Source organism: Macrotis lagotis, chromosome 1, assembly GCF_037893015.1.
Source record: "Macrotis lagotis isolate mMagLag1 chromosome 1, bilby.v1.9.chrom.fasta, whole genome shotgun sequence".
Classification (NCBI taxonomy): domain Eukaryota; kingdom Metazoa; phylum Chordata; class Mammalia; order Peramelemorphia; family Peramelidae; genus Macrotis; species Macrotis lagotis.
This window is the reverse complement of record NC_133658.1, coordinates 870,284,095-870,302,208: the sequence shown is the minus strand read 5'-3', so window position 1 is coordinate 870,302,208 and position 18,114 is coordinate 870,284,095. Positions and strand designations below refer to the sequence as shown.

Below are 18,114 nucleotides of genomic sequence, written 5' to 3'. Positions count from 1 at the left end.
ATAATAAGGAAGTAGAGAAGCACTGTTAAAGTGATAAAGGCTGCAGAGGCCAGGGTGGAAAGATGAGGAAAGAAGTTAAATCCATTCAACTCCGCTCAGCAGCTAAGTGGAGACATGAGCCCAGCTCCCAACTATTTGAAAAGTGGAGAGATACCAAAGAAAGAGAAGAATGACTCAGCAGAGCCTTGGCAGTGGGGCGGGGTGGGTCGTGCTGCCTGAGAGACGGCCTTGTTGGCTCCCCATCCTGTCTGCGCAGGGAGACCGGGGATGGGGGAGCCGAAGGGGAGCACCAGCCTGGCCTTAGTGGGGTATGAGGGGCTGAGGGGCAACAGAGGCAATGCAGGCTTCGAGAGACTCTGGCTCTATAACGTGGGAGTTGGGTGACCTCAGCCAAGTTAGGCAGTCTCCCTGAATCTATAAAATGATGCAGTGGAGTGAAATGCACCCTTCCAGCTCTAATCTAAGATTCCATGATCAAAAGAGGAGGCCACGTGCTGTCAGTCCCTGAGTATGGAGCTGAAAAGCAACCCGGTGATCACCGAGTCCAGTGTTTCTTCAAAGGTGTCCCAAATAAATGGCAGCACTCTCATTTCAATGTGCAATTTTTCCTGACTTTCCCTGCCATGTTCTAATTCCTAACAGCAAAGAATAATAGTGTCTCAAGCAAGAAAAACTTTGAGAGTCACAGATCCAGTCTTAACCCCTAATTGTCCTAGAAGCCCAGAGAGGGAAAATGAGTCACACAGATGAGAGAGAGAGAGAGAGAGAGGAATTTACCCAAAGTCACAGCCCAGAGAGGTAGAGTGATTTACCCAAAGTCACACAGCTCTGAAAGGGGAAAGGATTTACCCAAAGTCACACAGCCCAAGGTGGGAAAGGGATTTATCCAAAGTCCCACCAGATCCTCAGACTCTAAGCTCATAGTTCTTTCCATTGCATCATCTGTTTCATTACTTCCTGGACCCAGAATTGAATTCAATCTCACAAATATTTATAAAGCACCTACTGTTCTAGAACCTTTGTAGAGAAACAAAGCCAAGATGCAAAGATAAAAAGCACATAGTACCTGCCTGAAAGAAGCTACCTTCTACCAGAAGGATCCACCTTATAGTCAGAGAAATAAACAGAAAGTTGATTTGAGGAGGGAGAGAATCCCAAAGAAAAGGAAACAAAGAAGTCTTCCTAGAGGAGTTGGGAAAAAAGCTAAGGAAACTAAAAGGTGTGCTTCCCTGGCACAGGGGACTTCTTCTGCAAAATATGGAGAGGGGAGAGCCATCCAGTTCAGGAAAATGGGGTCCAACTGCAGAACAAAAACAAGATGAAAGAGAAATGTCTGGAAGGGGAAGTGGGAACATGACGGTGGGGCCAGAGCTGACCCTTAGATAGCATTTCACCATTTACTCACATTCTCTCTTTAGAATTTCACAACCTCCCTAGGAACTTAAGCATGCAGATTTTATTATTACGCCCATTTCACGAGTGGGGGACCTGAGGTCTGGGGGAAGAAAGTGCCTTGTCCAAGTTGCACAGCTAGTAAGTAGTAAAGCCAGGTCTCCTGAGTCCCATGGAGTTTCCTCCCCACACCTCTGTCCCAGAGTACCCTGACCCTCCCACCCTAGCCTAAATTGGAACAGGGCTGGGGAAGATGGGCAAGGGGCCAGAAGCTGCAGCTGCAACAGCTGTATAGCACCCTGGGGAGAGGGGGAAGGGCAGCCAACTGATCCTTGCCCCCAGCTCAGGGCTAGGGCAGGGGAGTTGATAAAAGGGTAAGTAGAAGGAAGACACAGTGACTTCCTCTTCCCTCTGTTCCCTCGCCACCATCCCCTTTTCTGTTCCAGAGTTGCAGTTAGGCCTGGAAGCCCGATTTTGACTCCCCTCTTCTGTGAATCTCCCTGGCAGGCACGGCTGCCTTCCTGAGGGTCAAGGTGAATAACCACCAAGGTGGATAACCTCCCTGAGGTGGACCCTGGACCTGTCTCCCTTCTGCTGCCAGCATCATGCTTGGCCAACACCACCACTGAGAGAGTCTAGAAAGGGTGGGGGATCCTGGGCAGCAGGATCTTCCCTCTTGGAGGGAAGAACATCCTCTTCTCACCCAGGGGATGCATCTGATGAGTTTGTCCAGATCTTTCCAGCTGCATACTGCTGGGAGAAGGGCCAAATCTCAAGACTCGGGCCATTCTCAAGCCACACCCTAGGGCAGCCTCCCACCCCCCTCCAAAACTTTAGGGAGGAAAAGATTAGGGGGAGCTGAGTCCTTCGGCTGCCTAACAGCTGGAGAGGTCAGGTCTCAGCAAACCTAATGATGCTGATAACAGTAAGGAGAATAACCCCATCTGGGTCAAAGGGTTTGGGGCTAGAAGCCCAGCTCTGATGCTTATTAGCTGAGTGGCTTTGGACCTCTATTCTCTGAATCTCTAACAGTACCATGGTACGGAAAGGGCATGTGAGCCTGGGAACACTCAGGGCTCCCAACTGTACACAGTTCTTTAATTATCAAAGTACCCATTTTTTTTCTCATATAGAGAGTTTAGAGATGGATATGCAGCTAGGTGGCTCAGTGGATAGAGTGTCAGGCCTGGCATCAGGAGCACCTGAGTTCAAATCTAACCTTAGATCCTCACTAGCTAAACCCTTTCTGCCTCAGTTTCCTCATCTGTAAAATGAGCTGGAGAAGGAAATGGCAAATCACTCTGGTATCTTTGCCAAGAAAACCCCTAATGGGGTGGGATGTGACAGAAACAACTTGGAATTATCAGTAGACTCATGATACAGTTGAAGAAACTGAAGCACAGAGAATTCAAGGCACTTTGAACCATACCGGTCTGTTTGATGTTCCTCACACACAACCCTCCTTGTCTCCCACCCGGATTATTTGCCTAGAAGGCTCTCCCACCTTGCCTCCAGGTCTTGACTCATTTCAGGACTCAGCAGGGGGCCTTTGCTGCTCCTCCATCTCTTCAGTATATTTCTATACATGCCCATGTCCTCTTCCTAACTAATTAAATCTCTTTTTTTAATTTTTGAAAGATTTTTCAAGACGATGGGGTTAAGTGACTTGCCCAAGGCCACATGGCTAGGTAATTATTAAGTGTCTGAAGTCAGATTTGAGCCCAGGTACTCTGACTCCAAGGCCAGTGCTCTATCCACTGTACCACCTAGCCACCCCCCCACCATGTCCTCTTTCTTATTAGAATATAAACATTTAACTTAGGGCAAGGTTTTAGATTCAATCTCTAAGCCTGGAAAACAGCAGGCATTTAATAAATGTTCTCAAATGGATTAATTCTTACAATGTCAGAACTGAAAGGGACCTGAGATCCTTAGATCTAACCTCCTCTTTCTACAGATGCAGAAATCAAGGCCCAAATTCAACCAGCTACTAATGCAGCCCAGATGGGCTTCTTTCTCTTCTGTCCCAAATCTAATGCCCCTACATCAGAGGGGCAAACATTCAGCTTGAACCAGATTCAAATATAATTGGGAAATATTTCATGAAGCAAATAAAAAGAACATTAGAACAGAGATAATCTGTGGTTTTCTAAGTCCCCATGCAGCCTGCAGGGATCCTGATGGATACACCCCACCCACATGTATTTAATTTAGACACCTCTGATCTGCACCAATACTCCCTTGACATGACCCAGCCTGCTGTTCTAGAAAACCAGGCTGAAAAATAGACTAAGAGGAGGTAAGGGGACAGCACAGGCTCTGGGCCTCCTGACCCATCCAGGCAGCCACGGGGTCTAGGCAGGCTCTAAGGACTTTGATCCACATTTCAGTTTTGCTATTTACTAGCTATGTGACTCAAGACACAGCATCTCTTCTCTGGGCACAATTAAAATGAGAGGGTAGGCTCTCTATGGGTTCTACAATTCTAGTTTCTATAATGCTATAAGCCTGCGATCTCTAAGGATCACTGGAGTTCCAGATCTTAGGATTCTATTAAGTCTTCTGGAAGGATGGAAAGGGTCAAGGAAGATTGTATAGTACATATGTGTCAAGCACTGGACTAATTGCTTTACAAATATTATCTCTAGGAGGTAGGTACCCATTTTACAGTTGAAGAAATGGAGGTAATCAGAGGTGACTGATTCTCAATCCTAGAGTATATAGGAACACTAGAAACTTATGACCTCTAAGGTCCTATCTCCAAATAAACAATTTGGAGTTTAAATAAATTTAAATAAACTTCTTATTCTAGAAACTCTCCTGGGGATGGAAGGCCCAGAGGACCCTAGCTACTTTCTCCACCTGTCTGACCTCCCTGGGAGTCAAAAGAGAATAATATCACTGTGCCTGAAATATGTTCCAGGAGGCCATCCCCTTGGAGCAGCCCCTGCATTATTCTGATTCCAAAAAAAGACCTTATGGTCATTAATATCTGGTTTGAAAAGTTCTTTTCTTCTCAATGATCCTTTATGGGTAGTAGTACAAGCTATACCCCCCACTTTATAGATAGGAAGCCTGAGGCTTCTAAAGGTCCAATGTAATTCCCCAAGTCTCAGTAGTAGGTGGTACCCCTTAGGACTCAATCCTCAATCTCTTAATAATAATACCAAGCATTTATAGAGCTCTGTAAGATTTGCACAACAAATCACTGTGTATATGTTAACTCATTTGATCTTCACAGAAACACCGGAAGGGGTTATTATGTCCATTTTACAGATGAGGTAACTGAGAGGTTTGGTGACTCACCTAGGGTCACACAGCTGGTTAAGTGTCTGAGGCTGGATTTGAACTTGGGTCTTCTTGACTCCAGGTACCAGCTGTTTTTTGACTCTTAAGTTCAAAGCTTTTTCCATAAACAGCTAGGTAACCCAACTGATAAATGTTTGCTGGACTTGGAATCTTACTTTAGATATCTACTATCTATGTGGCCCTAGACAAGAGACTTAGCCTCTCCTGGTGTCATTTTCCTCATCTGTAAAATAAGGATAATAGTACTAACTACTTCCCAGGATTGTCATGAAAATCAAATCAGACTATAGATATATAATGCTATATAAATACTATCATTATCATTATAATTATTATATCACATTAGACCACAAGCCTCTTCTTCATCCTTGGACCTGTGGCAGACTTCATCATAAACAAGGATTCTTTTGAAACTCCCTATATGAGCATATTGTCCCTTGGCAAGCCAGGAAATGGGTATCAAATGCACTTTCCTGTTATAGGCTGTGAACAAAGCATCAATTCCTCGTGGTACATATGAGTGTGCCACACCCTCCTATCAATTTTGTAATTCATACCAATACACTCAATATAAAAACTATTGAACATAATAATACAAATACTGCAATTAATACAAAAAGTAATGGAGACTAATCCAGTGGAGTGGAAAGAGGTTGTTCTAGAAGCTCAACAGATAGATGTTATTAACAGTGGCTAAGTTCACTTGTTTCATTACTTATTTTACTGGAGAATGGTTACACACGCTACATTCTTGTCAAACTTCATAGCTTTGGGACAAAGTTATAACTATCCCACCTTAGTTAAAGCTGTGCCCTTGCTTGCCTTGGAATGAGAGGCAAGAGAATAGCGGTACCTTCCTGTGTGACCTCAGTGGGTTTCCTCTGACATCACAAAGAACTCAAAGTCTCATATTTTCATAGAATGAGAAAGTGGGGAGGGGTCTTAAGACATGCATCATCAGAGTGGGAAGGGATCTTTGGACATAAAATGTCAGAACTAGAAGGGCCGTTAGGATTGAAAAGGATAGGATTGGACCAAGACAGAATAAAGGTGCAGCTCATGGGGTCCACAACACTCCCAAGTGATCCAAACCAAATTAAAATGTAATTGAGAAATATTTAGCAAAACAAAAATACAATATTATATAGATAATGTAATAAGTCATTTTCTAAAATGGCACTGCCTCAGGATAAAGAATGGAAGAACTGAAAGGTACCTTAGAATGAAAACACTAAATATAAGAGCTGAGACCTCTCGGAATCAGAAAACCAACTAGTCTAATCCTGTCGACTGATGGAAAAGACAAAACTGAGTGCAAGGTGATATGGTTAGTAAGAAAAAGGGACAGAAGTGAGAGTAGAATCTAGGCCCCAGTGTCTTAGCCAAGAGCTCCTTTCCCCCCATCCCACTGTCTCCAGCTCATAGGCAGCCACCAGTGTCCAGCCAGAGGGCTCCTGAAGAGACTCTCCAATGGACAGGCAGCCAGGAGTGGGATGCCAGGGGTTGGGTGACTTGAAAGGCCCGGCATGCTCACAGTTGAAAGAATCTCCTTGTTCCAACTGCTTTTATGGATCCCGCCCCCCAGCAGCCCATGGGCCGCTCCCTGCTCCCCTCTCAACACGGCTATTGACAAGGGTTGAGCCGGCAGCTCCGATCCCAGCCCTGTGAGTTCCACACATATTTCTGGGTTTCTGTCAGCTCCACTCTGGCCCCAGAAGATCCTGGCTCCTTAGGGGTGGGGGGGTGGGGTAGTGGACAAGGGCGAGAAGAGATGGCGTCAGGGCCAAAGGGACAGAGGCCTGTGGCTCATCGGCCTGCTGCCCACCACATTCCTGGGATGGCCCCTCGGTAAATGGCTTTGACCCCTTCCCACCCACTATACCCGCCAACTCAGCCCATTCTTTTCCTTCCCCTCATAGTCCATCCTATTCCCAAGGGCTCCAAGAGAGAAAAGGGAAGAAGAGGTCAGGATGGCCCTGAGCTCTAGCCCAAGAAACAAGAAAGCTATGTCTGGGTTCAGGAGAACAGAGGATCAATCCCAGCTCTGATATTTAACCATGTGTGATATTGGGCAAGAAAATACATTTCTCTGAATCTCAGCCGGCATGTCTGCAAAATGGAGATAGCAATATTTCCACCATCTTCCTCCTGGGGAGGTTCTGAAGAATAACCTTTGTTAAGCTTTAAAGGGTCCTAGAAAAAGAAGTTTATTATTTGACTCCTTGCCCAGCAATTTTCACAGCTTAGAGCTGGGCTGGGAAGAGAGAACCCTGGCTTTCGAAATTCCTCCCATTCTCCCAGCGTTTTATTTCAGTCTAAAATACAAGTGACTGGAGGATCCAGAAACCCTTAGTCAAACCCCATGATTCTGAGGCAATTGAACATCCTATCTCAAAAACTTTCTAAGGGCCAACTAGGTGGCACAGTGAATAGAGCACCAACCTTAGAGTCAGGAAGATCTGAGTTCAAATCCAACCTCAGACACTTACTAGCTATGCAACCCCAGGCAAGTCACTAAACCTTGATTGCATCCAACAAATAAAACTTAACACCCAAACAAAAATTAAAAAAAAAACCCCAACAAACTTTCCAAAACTCCCTACCGCTCCTAGAATTAAAAATATAAACAGCTCAGCAACACAGACTCCTCCCAATATGGTTCTTACCTTTCTAACTAGCTTTATCTCACCATTCTTCCTTCACAAAGTCCTGTTCCAGTCGAACTGGACTACTGACCATTTCTCAATATCATTCAGTCTTCTACCACCTCCAAGCATTTGCACAGGCTGAACTGCCCTCTCTCCCAATGCCCAAACACACTTTCCCCCTTCCCCTGATGTCAACCTTCACTCTTCCTTCAAGGGCAGGCTCTGAGTTGTTTCTACCATGAAGCCTTCCCTGATTTCCTCAGATGAAAGAGTTCTCTTTCTCCCTCTGCATTTTCTTATCAAACATTGCCCTTCCTCATCACACTTTCTTTTGCATCATCCTTTCTGTGGATGTGTCCTACCCTGCATCATGTAGACGAGGCACCAACTGGAGGACCTTGTGCATAGTGAAAAAAGAGTGTTAATGAAACATAGAAAAATATACACAGAAGAAGAGAAAACCAAGTTCAGAAAGGGACACAGACAAACAGGGCAGTGTTCAATTGACTGTGTTAAATTTAATATATGCTAAAAAAAAAAAACCCAACCCAAGCTGGACATATAACAGAGCTTCATGGTGTCAAATACAATCCTTCCTTTCTTTTCTTTGTGTAAGTAAATTTTCATATCTGTTAATATCAAATGTACAATAGAAAAGGAAATATGAAAAAAGAAAAATTGAGTAGAAATGAAATATTGAGAGGAAGTGTGAAATGATAGTGGGAAGATTGTCTTTTTGAAGGACTAAGGAAGTCATAGCTTGCCTTGGTCCTCTGCCAATTGAGCCTTGGTTTTCTCATCTGTAAAATGGGTATTAGTGTTAGTTAAGCAAGACATTGTTATTAAACAACTCCTTTTCAGCTCAACTAAACCAATACTAAGCAAGTGCCATGTCCAAAACAAAATTTGTAATTTTTTCTCAAAAATCCTTCTCTTCTTCCTAACCACGATCCTTCTGGCCACCCAAGTCTCAACCTCAAACTCTTCCATAGAGTGGCCAATTCAACCTTCACCAGATTTCACTTTGAGCATCACTCAAAGTTTAGACCCTTGTTACGTCCCACTGAACTATTGCAATCAATGATTTCTCAACTGGTCCCCTTACATCTAGTGTCTCCCACAACCATTCCATACTCTACTTGGCTGCCCAAAGATATTCCCAAAGGGCACGTCTGACTATGTCATTCCCCTGTTCAGAGAGGCCCCACTGTCTTTAAGATAAAATTAAAAACTCTCTTGTTTGCCATTTAAAGTCCCTCCCATGGTGACTCCAGCCTACCTTTCCATGTTACTCTCCGGTAGGCACTCTATATTCTGGCCAAATGGGTCTACTTGCTGTATCCCAAACAAGAAGTTTTTTCCTGCCAATGTGTCTTTGTATAGGCTGTTTCTAAGCCTGGAATGTCCTCTCCTTCCTCACCTTTGCCTCAGATGACCTTGTTCCCTTCAAAGTTCAGCTTCATGTGCTAGTTCTTACAGGAGGCCTTTCTTCTTAGCTGCTGCTGAGCTTCCCCTAGAAAGATCTTTCCATTTACTTGTCTATTTTCATATAATTTTTCCCAGGTAGAAGATAACTTCCATAAGGACAGGAATTTGTTCTATTTTTGTCCCCTTCTCTGTTCTCTAACATAAAGCCAACAAAATCCAGTTCACTGTCTTAGTACCTAGAATACTCTGCTGGGCTACGTTCAAAAAGGGATAAGGAACAATATGGTGACACCTCTGGTTCAGGAGTCAGAGCTGAAGAAATTGGCTTCCTTTTGAGATATGGATTGGACTAGATGGTCTATCACTATGCCTGGCACAGTTGCTGCTTAATAAATATTTACTACTAAATGAATGAGCAAATCAATGAATGAATGTCATGGCCTTGGAACCTTAGATATCTCTATTAGGATCTCCTGGCATTTGTCTCTGTCACAATTGCCATTTTATTGTCCCCTTTCCATCAGTATTTAGGAACAGCACCAAACTTAGGTTTGGAAGAGATCCTTCAGAAGACCCAAGCTAAAGGACTAGGGAGCCTTTTCCTGATCTGAAGGGCTATAATCAGTCACCACCTACCATCTCACTAAGGAGGGGGAGATTCACCCCCAAGCAACCAGGAACCCTGCAAATACCACTTGTCTAAGACTCAGGAGACTCAATCCTATCCCTTCTAGCTATGATATCTTAGATAAATCACTTTAATCTTCCTTTCCTCTTCGATAAACTGAGGGGTTAGACTAAGTTGATCTCCAAAGTCAGAGGACTTGGAGGCAAGTGGGATTTTAGAAGACAGAAAGTCAAAGCTGGGAGGTAGCCAGAAAGGGAGACTTTGTAGTACAGATGAAAGAACATTGTCTCTGTAATCAAAAGGATCTAGGTTCAAATCCTAACTTGGGTATTTATTAAGATTATGTGATCAAGTTACTTGAACTCTCTGGGCCTAAATTTCCTTATCAGTAAACTCAATGGTGGTGGGTTGACCTCAATGACCTCTAAGGTCTCTTCTAGCCAGGTTCAAATCCAGTCTCTATGGATCACCTGGGGCAACTCAACCTCTCTGGGCTCAGTTTGGGGGGGTTAGACTTCAACTCTAAATCCATGTTCCTATAACTTCCTAGATTAAGCCCTTCATTTTCCAGATAAAGAAACTAAGACTCAGATTAATGACCTTCTTTGAGTTACACCCAACAGCTGGAAAGACTAGAATGAAAAGCCAGCTGTGTGGCTCCCAACCCAGGTTGCTCTTTCCTTGGCCCCATACATTGCCCTTTTCCAGCTTCCTAATGCTGAGACCAACCTCCTTGTCCCTCCTTCTAAGTTTCTCCCCCCGCCCCCCCCCCAGGCCATCCTTGCAGAGAAAGCTCAGATCTCAACTTGCCCAGACACAGACAGAGAACAAGCCTAGGCTAGGGATAGGCAGGGGGTAGGCAGCAACCCTTATCCATACAACCAGCTTTTGCCCAGGGGAGAAGGCCACCAAGGACAGGTGGGAGGAAGATTCTCTCTATCTCTGCTGTAAAGTGAGGACTTCTCTGGTTCCTTCCAGTTTCCTACTTTTCTGCTCAAGTAGTATCTAATACTTTGGCCTGAGGCTGAATAATAAGCAACCTTGCCATCAGCCAACTCTTCTGTAGCTCTTCCCAGTTTATGAAATCCTCTTCTTCTAATACCTCTGAGAGGGAGATAGCACAAGAATGTTTAGGGGTCATGGAGAAAGAGTTTGAAATTGGAGAGAATTGAACTTGATTTCTCTGGTGCCCTTTTTGAAATGGGGCTGAGTGGAAGGGTGGTGTAGTGGACCTCATAGCTGTGAAGACCTGGGTTCAAATCCCACCTTTGATACATAACTGTCTTGGTGACCAGGCCAAGTCACTGAACCTCTAAGGGCCCAGGGCAACTGTGAAGCCATGACCTACATTAATAGATCAGTGAATTTTCCATATCAATAAAATCATAAGATCTAAAATAGATCTAAAATCCCTAAAATAGAAATATCTACATCATCTATCACACAGTGCTTTTGAGAAAGAATCATAGAAACTTGGATCTAAAACCACCCTCAGCAACCATGTAATACAACCCCCTCATTTTACAAAGGGGGAAACTAAGGTTTGGGGAGTTAAGTGATTTAGTCACATAACCTTAATGAAATAGGGTTCAAATTCAGGTCCTTTGACTGCAGAGACAATGCTTCTTCAACTGTATCACATTGCTTCTTTAATAACTTTATAAATCCGAAAGTGCTACACTCTGTACCATTTTACAGAGAAGGAAACTGTTGCCCAAGATTGTGACTAAACCAAGAGAATTAACATTTAAAAACAGAGCTGAGATCCATTTCCCCTAACTCCCATTCTGTTCTTTTACCATGAAACCAATGAAGTCCATTTTACCGCTCTAGTACCCAGAAAATACAATGGGCCCATCCAAAAGAAATACAGAGGTTCCACTGGTTCATAGGAGTCAGAGCTAGAAGGAAGGAAATTCCTGTTTAGGTGTGGGTTGGCCTAGATGACCACTGAAGTCCCTTCCAAATCTCAAATTCTAAGATTCTATGAAATCCAATAACCTCATTTTACAAAGGAAGAAACTGAGGTCAATAATTCATACAAAGTGGGGAGGCTAGGTGGCGTAGTGGATAAAGCACTGGCCTTGGAGTCAGGAGTACCTGGGTTCAAATCCGGCCTCAGACACTTAATAATTACCTAGCTGTGTGGCCTTGGGCAAGCCACTTAACCCCATTGCCTTGCAAAAACCTAAAAAAAAATAATAATTCATACAAAGTAACAGAAGCAGAGTTAGAACTCAATCCTGGATTAACTCCAAATTCAGGACTCTTTCCACCACACTAATCTGCCTCTCCTAGAAGTATAAGATAGGAGCATTTAACAACTAATTATATCAGGCAGGGAAGAGGAAAGTCTGAGGCCCAATCTCTTCCCAACAGTCCAACCTACAAGGAGACAGGAGGTCCCAAGGCAGGAAGTGGGCTATCTTGGCTATTTCCCTACTCATGTTCTGAAATGTTACAATCACATCTCCTCACCACCAATCTCCCGGTCAGGATGGCCATATGAAATGAAGGGTCAAGACCCAGTCCAGAAACCCACAAGCTCAGGAAAGCTCCCCCTTGCCAGGAAGGAAAACTCCGTGAGTCACAGAGAACTCTCAGGACCTCATTCCAACCTCCAAGAAGCCCATTGAGATCTCTCTCTCCCCACTCTCAGCTTCCACAACACCTCTATTGCAGTCACTCTTATGGATCATGGCCTGCTGGCATTATCAAAATATACTCAGTGGCCCTTTCACAAATGTTCCCTAAACAAATAGGTTCTGTTTTTGATGCTGGGGCCTGGTTCATGGTAAAACTGGGTGAGTCACAGAGCAGGAAAAAAAACCAAATTTCTCTAAACATTAAAGCACATATTAAGGACAAAACGATGCTCAGTGATGAGCACACAAGGATGAAAAGTGACAGGGGGTGAATGAGGAAGGAGGAAGGAAGGATTGCACCATGAGGACCAGAATAAGAGAGAAGATGCTCACAAGAATAACAATGAAGTAGCACAAAGACTAGTCTTATGAAAATCCTGTAAGTAAGATGGTGCAAGCAACATTGTACCTACTTTACAGAGATAGGCACTGAGGCTCAGAAGGGTGAAATTGTTTTTTTTTTCCATTATCTATGACATTTGTTTCATTGGAGTGAAACTCCTCTTTAGTGGACTTCCGTTTCCCCATTGGTCAAATGAAGGGGTTGACCATTTTTATGAGCCTAGAAATTCCAGTGTCAGGACTCAAACTCAGGTATTTAGGCTGCAAGACAAATGCCAATGGATACCTCCTAAATACATGGTTTCCAGAGAGGAAGGATCCAAGACTAAGAACCAACTCCCTCCTCCACTCTGGAAATCTCCACAAGTCTCTCAGGAACAGAGTTGGCCATAGTAGGGAGCCCACCCACTCCCTTTTCCTTCCTGGGAGGAAATAAGACCCCAGTCGAGTTGGGAGGACAGCGGTAATAAAAAGTTGTCGGAAGGAGTGGAGAGGATATGACTGGAGCAGAGAGGATGTGACCCAAAGGCTCCAGGTGGGATGCGAGTTTGGCTGAAAGCTGGAAGAAACATTTGGGAATCTTTTAGTCCAACTGACTCATTTTATAGGGAAGGAATCTGAGACTCTACAAAACGATGTCAATTATCCAAGGACACAGAGATCGTAAAAGACATGGCTGTGATTTAATCGAGGTCCTCCTCTGATATCAAATCTGGGGAGCCTCCCACAAAACCCCCCCTGCCTTGACATATGTATGAGTCCTCACGTGGAGATACAGAGACAGACAGACAGACAGACAGACACACACACACACACACACACACACACACATTCATTCTCTCTCTCTCTCTCTCTCTCTCTCTCTCTCTCTCTCTCTCTCTCTCTCTCTCTCTCTCTCTCTCTCTTCCCCCAGCTTTGGGTTTTGTGTTCCTTAACAGATGGAAGGCTTATAAGAGGAAGATGAGAGGGAGAAAGGGAAGGAAATAAAATATATTGGGGACAAGTCACAGAGATTTCAGAGGTTTAGAACTTCTGGGACTTTCAGCCACAGGAAGAACCTGATTTATCATAGAACAGAGGATATCAGAACTGGGGAAGCCCTTAGAACAGTGGTGGAGCAGGAAGTAACTTTTGAACACAGAACTTTAAAGGTGGGAAGGACTTCAGATCATATAATGTCAAAGCTGGAAGGGATTTAGGACCATAGATTTCAAGCCAGAAAGGACCTTAGAAACCATCGGATCCAAATCCCTCATTTTACATATGAGGAAACTGAGGTTCAATGGTTTGACTAAAACTTAAGAAGGAATAGGAAGCAAAAATTATTGGGATGCAAACATTGGTTCTCTGACTCATAAATCTAATGGAGGAGGGTAAATATATTGATATGTTTTGCTTTTCCATCACTTTCATTTCCAATCATTTTGCTCTTCCCCACCTCCACCCCTCATCTAGCTATTTTTAAACCCTCCAATAAGGTGCTGGAGGGGAGCCAGAAAGGCTAAGTTTGGGTGTGTCCAGGAAGAGGGTGTCCTCGGGGCATGAAAGGCATAGGAGGCTTTAGGGAGCCAATCAAAGAACTGAATTCATCAACATAGTAGTAATTCACATACTTATGATAGAGGTTGGATTATGAAGTCTAAATATTTTTATGGTCCCATTTTACAGAAGAAGAAACAGTCTCAGAAAAGTGATATGAGTCATTCAATAATAAAAATAGTAGCTCTGGTTCAAACTAAGCCCTCCTAATGGGGAGGTCTACAGCCTGGAAAACCAGGTTGGGGGAAGGGGGAAATGATTAGGAAGAGTGGTGAGGAGGGCCACCAATCCAGGGAGTGCTAGCAGGATAAGGGGTCTGTCCTGGGGTGGCTGGGGGTGGGGTGGGGAAGAGGGTAGTTCCAGCGTGACTGAGGCCCAGTCAAGGTGAGACTACCAATGGTAGGAGGAGATGAAGTCATTGGTAGATAGTCAGTCACTAGGTAAACATTTACTGGGTTAGAAAAATCTTGCTTCTGGCCCAGAGAGAACTACAGGGCTGGATGAGGGATCATGAAGGCGGGATGCATTGCTCACTGTAACAGGCCCTCTTGGCACATCTCCTCAGATTCCACCCACCCAACCTCGGGCCACCGACTCCCTGCCCACTGACCCCGCCCCAGCCTCCCCTCTTTCCCCCCGAGTTTATTCCAATTCCCTAGGCCTCTCACCACGAACTACTTTCCAGGCTTCAGGATTAGAGACACTCCCTTCTCTTTTCCTATGAATGGGACCAAAGGCTTCTGTGTCCAGGGAAGCAACTCAGGAGTTAGGGAATCTGCTTCCCTCCTCCCACCCTTTAGTGGCTTCTCAGGGCACTACCCTGGCAGAGGAGGGAGAATTTAAGAGTCTAGGTCTATTAAAAGCAGCAGAGAGCCTGTACTTGAAGCCCAATTTTGCCACTTACTGTATGACCTTGGGCAAGTTATTCCCTCATTCTAGGTAAGCTTCAGATTCCTCCTCTGTAAAATAAAGGGGTGAGACTAGATGGGTCTCTAAGGTCCCTTTGGTTTTAAATCCTATGATCTTCCATCAAGGTCCTGAAATGGTCCCACCCAGATGCTAAACCTGTCTGTAACTAAATCCTTGATTAAGAGAGATTGTAACTAAGAAAAATCCATCCATCAAGGCAGGCGCCAACCTGGTAAGGAACTTCTCCATTCACCCTCAGTTAAGCTGTTCTTCTGCTGACAGCCACACTCACAGTCCATTACTGGACCCATAGTCTTTCCAGGATCATCAGCCCTGGCAGAACTTGGGCTCCTTTTAGAGTTTCTAGAACTTTCTAGAACCTAGGTTCACCTCCTCATTGAGGTAAGGAATCAGAGAAAGAAGTTTTAGCGGAATTGGTCCCATGGGAGGAGTGAGGGGAAGGATCCAAACCTTCTGGTTCTTCTAGCCCTATCAAAATAAGAACATTACAATGGACCTGGGAAATGTCTAACCAAATAAATAAAAGGACAGCACCATGCAGATAAGGTTAAATTGAGGTTTCTAAGGCAATCTGCAACCTGCAGGGATCCCTTTCTATTTGTGTTTGATACCACTGCCCTAGGACCATTATTCCTTTTACAGATGAGGAGATTGAGGCCTGGGGAACTGAAAGGACTTTAGGACTTCCTCCTCCCAATCCAGGACAATTATTATCGAAAAGATAAACATAAAGCAGCATGGTGTAATGGTTAGAGCATGGCACTTGGAGCCAAGAAGACAGAGATTACCTCCTGCCTCGGAGACCAGCTGTGTGAACCTGGGCAAGCCACATCTTGGTTTTCTCCTCTGTAAAATGAGGGAGGATGGGCTTAAAAAGTGTCTAAGGTACCTTGAAGCTCTAGGGCTATAATCTTGTGAATGCTCAGAAGCTCTACCTTAAAGGAATGTTTTGAGGAAATTACCTAGGCAACGTCCAAGCAGGACACAAACATCCGTTAGAGTGATCTGGTTATCTGCCGAGATTTCAGGAGACTTTTTATATTTTTCCTATCCATCTCTTTCAAGTCCCAAGACGGTGATTTTCCCTCTCTGACTTGAACCTTTCCGGGCCTCGAGCTGCCCATCTGTAAAAGGAGTGGCCCTAACATGCATTTCTGGGATCAGCCCCCCTAGTGACTGCTCCTCATGGGGATTAGTTAGGCTCTTGTTCTGAGGCGTAAGGTCAGTTTGGATGAGTCAAATCTATACTTATTAATGGAAAAGCAGCTGTTCTCTGGGGCCCTTCACGGCAGGGTGCCTGCCCAGGGCCCTCCCTAGGCCTTGAGGCTTAGGGAGGTAGCAGCCTGGACGGCAAGTCCCCACCCCACCCCCCTGTCCCAGGCCTCTATTTTCCACTTTTTAACAGAGGCGTCCCAGAATGTAAAGGAACCCATGATGCAAGGGACCCCAGGGCTAGCCCCACACCCTTCCATGTATACCGAGGACAGAGCCAGGAAAGTCAGCCGTCGCCGCTGCGGAATAAGTGTCCCCAAGGCTTCCCACAGACCTCATCTCCCCCCAGGAAGAGGCCACAGAGCCATGTTAGCCAGGAGGATGTGGAGCCCGGGTCACTTTGCCAACGCCTTGGAGAGCACTGGGTAAACTGAGGCAAAAGGAGGCGAAGTGACCGGCCCAGGGGGAGGGATCATCCCTGCCTGTCCCCTCCACCTGTCTATACCCTCCACGGGGGACGAATGCTGGGCGCCCACATCATCCATGAGGTCCCGGGAAGGATCCGGCCTCCCACCCCTCTCCCCACCAGGAGACGAGCCCACCCACTCTCTCCACGCGCGGCGGGGGGTGTGTGACCCCGCCCACTCCCTCCTCCCCCGAGGCCGCCCGTGCGTGGCATGGGCAGGTCCCCCGGAGGCGGCCAGGCTCCCGGGCGGCCAGGGCTGGGGGGCCCGGCCGGTCCTGGCCCCCTAAGGACCGGGCTCTCGGGCCCCGCCCCCGAGGAGCCAACTTGGCCCGGGGCGCTCAGCCTGCCCAGCTCCGGAGGGCGCGGGCTCCGGCCTCGCTGTCTCTCCGCAGAGCCCTGCACTCGGCCCGGGGGGCATCTGCCCCGGGGGGCGCGCGGCGAAGGTGCGGAGGCGGGAGGTCCCGGCCCCGCAGCCCGGCCCCGCAGCCCGGCCCCGCAGCCCGGCCCCGCACAAAGTTTCCCGAGCGGAGGGAGGGAGGGGAGCAGGGAGGCGCGGGGGGACTCACGCCGAGGAGGGGGCTCAGCAGCAGCAGCGTCGGCAGCAGGAGCGCCAGGCGCGGCGGGAGCAGGCGTCCCGGCGGGGGCAGGCGGCCCGGCCGCAGCGCCCGCGGCCCCATCTCTTCGGCCCGCTCGCCTCCGGTCGGCTGGGCTCGGGCTCCGCGCGGCGCCCCGGCGCCCCGGCCCGCCCCCCGGCCCGGGCCCGCCCCGGCCCCGCCCCGGCCCCGCCCCGGCCCGGCCCGCCCCGGCGGCCCCGGCCAACTCGGCCCTTTGTCTGGGCCCCCCGAGCGCCCCCCCGGCCCCCGCCTCCCCGGCGGGGCAGCGGCCCGGGCCCGGCTCCCCGCCAAACCCGGCCTGGAGTCCGGGATGGGACCCGGGGGAGGGGGCGCGGGAGCCGGGGCAGACCCGGCGGCCCGGACCGAGAAGGGGCCGCTGCGCAGGCCGGGCCGGCACGCCGCCCCGGAGCCCGGGGGAGGGCAAGCGCGCCCGCCCGGGCCCCTCCGGACCAGCCCTGCCGTAGCCTTGGACAAGTCGCTTCACTTCTTGGGGCCTTGGTTCCCGGCTTAAAGAGGAGAGAGTGGAGGGGTGACCAGGTGGCGCAGGGGGTAGAGCACCGGCCCTGGATCAGGAGGACCTGGGTTCAGACGGAGCCTCAGACACTTCATAATGACCTAGCCGTGTGGCCTTGGGCAAGCCACTTAACCCCATTGCCTTGCAAAAACCTTAAAAAAAAAAAGGGAGAGGATTGAACCTGAAAATCTCCAAGGTCCGTCTCCCCCTCCCCCCCTCCTGTTGGCACAAGTCTCTCCCGGACCCTGGAGCAAGTTGGCACCTCACTAAGTACGCATCTAGACTCGTCTACATCTTGGTGTTCCTACGTCCTGGAGTCACAGGGCCTGGGTTCACAACCTAACTCTGTGTAGTTTATAGCTAAAGTCTGTATAGTTTAACTCTGGATAACCTATGTTTATTGAAACTATGCCTCAGTTTCCCCTTCTGTAAAATGAGGGGCTTAGG

At 47.1% G+C, this 18,114-nt stretch overlaps 1 protein-coding gene across 1 annotated transcript in view; it reads right to left on the bottom strand.

Annotated features, from left to right (window-relative positions):
- Positions 1–17,231, bottom strand: part of HSPG2 (heparan sulfate proteoglycan 2) — a 192,367-nt gene extending 175,136 nt beyond the window's left edge. Inside the window, exon 1 of the mRNA XM_074218188.1 lies at positions 17,106–17,231. Within this exon, the coding sequence (XP_074074289.1) occupies positions 17,106–17,216 (111 nt within the window). The 5' untranslated portion in view covers positions 17,217–17,231. The remainder of the gene's footprint in view (positions 1–17,105) is intronic.
- Positions 17,232–18,114: the final 883 nt, after the last annotated feature.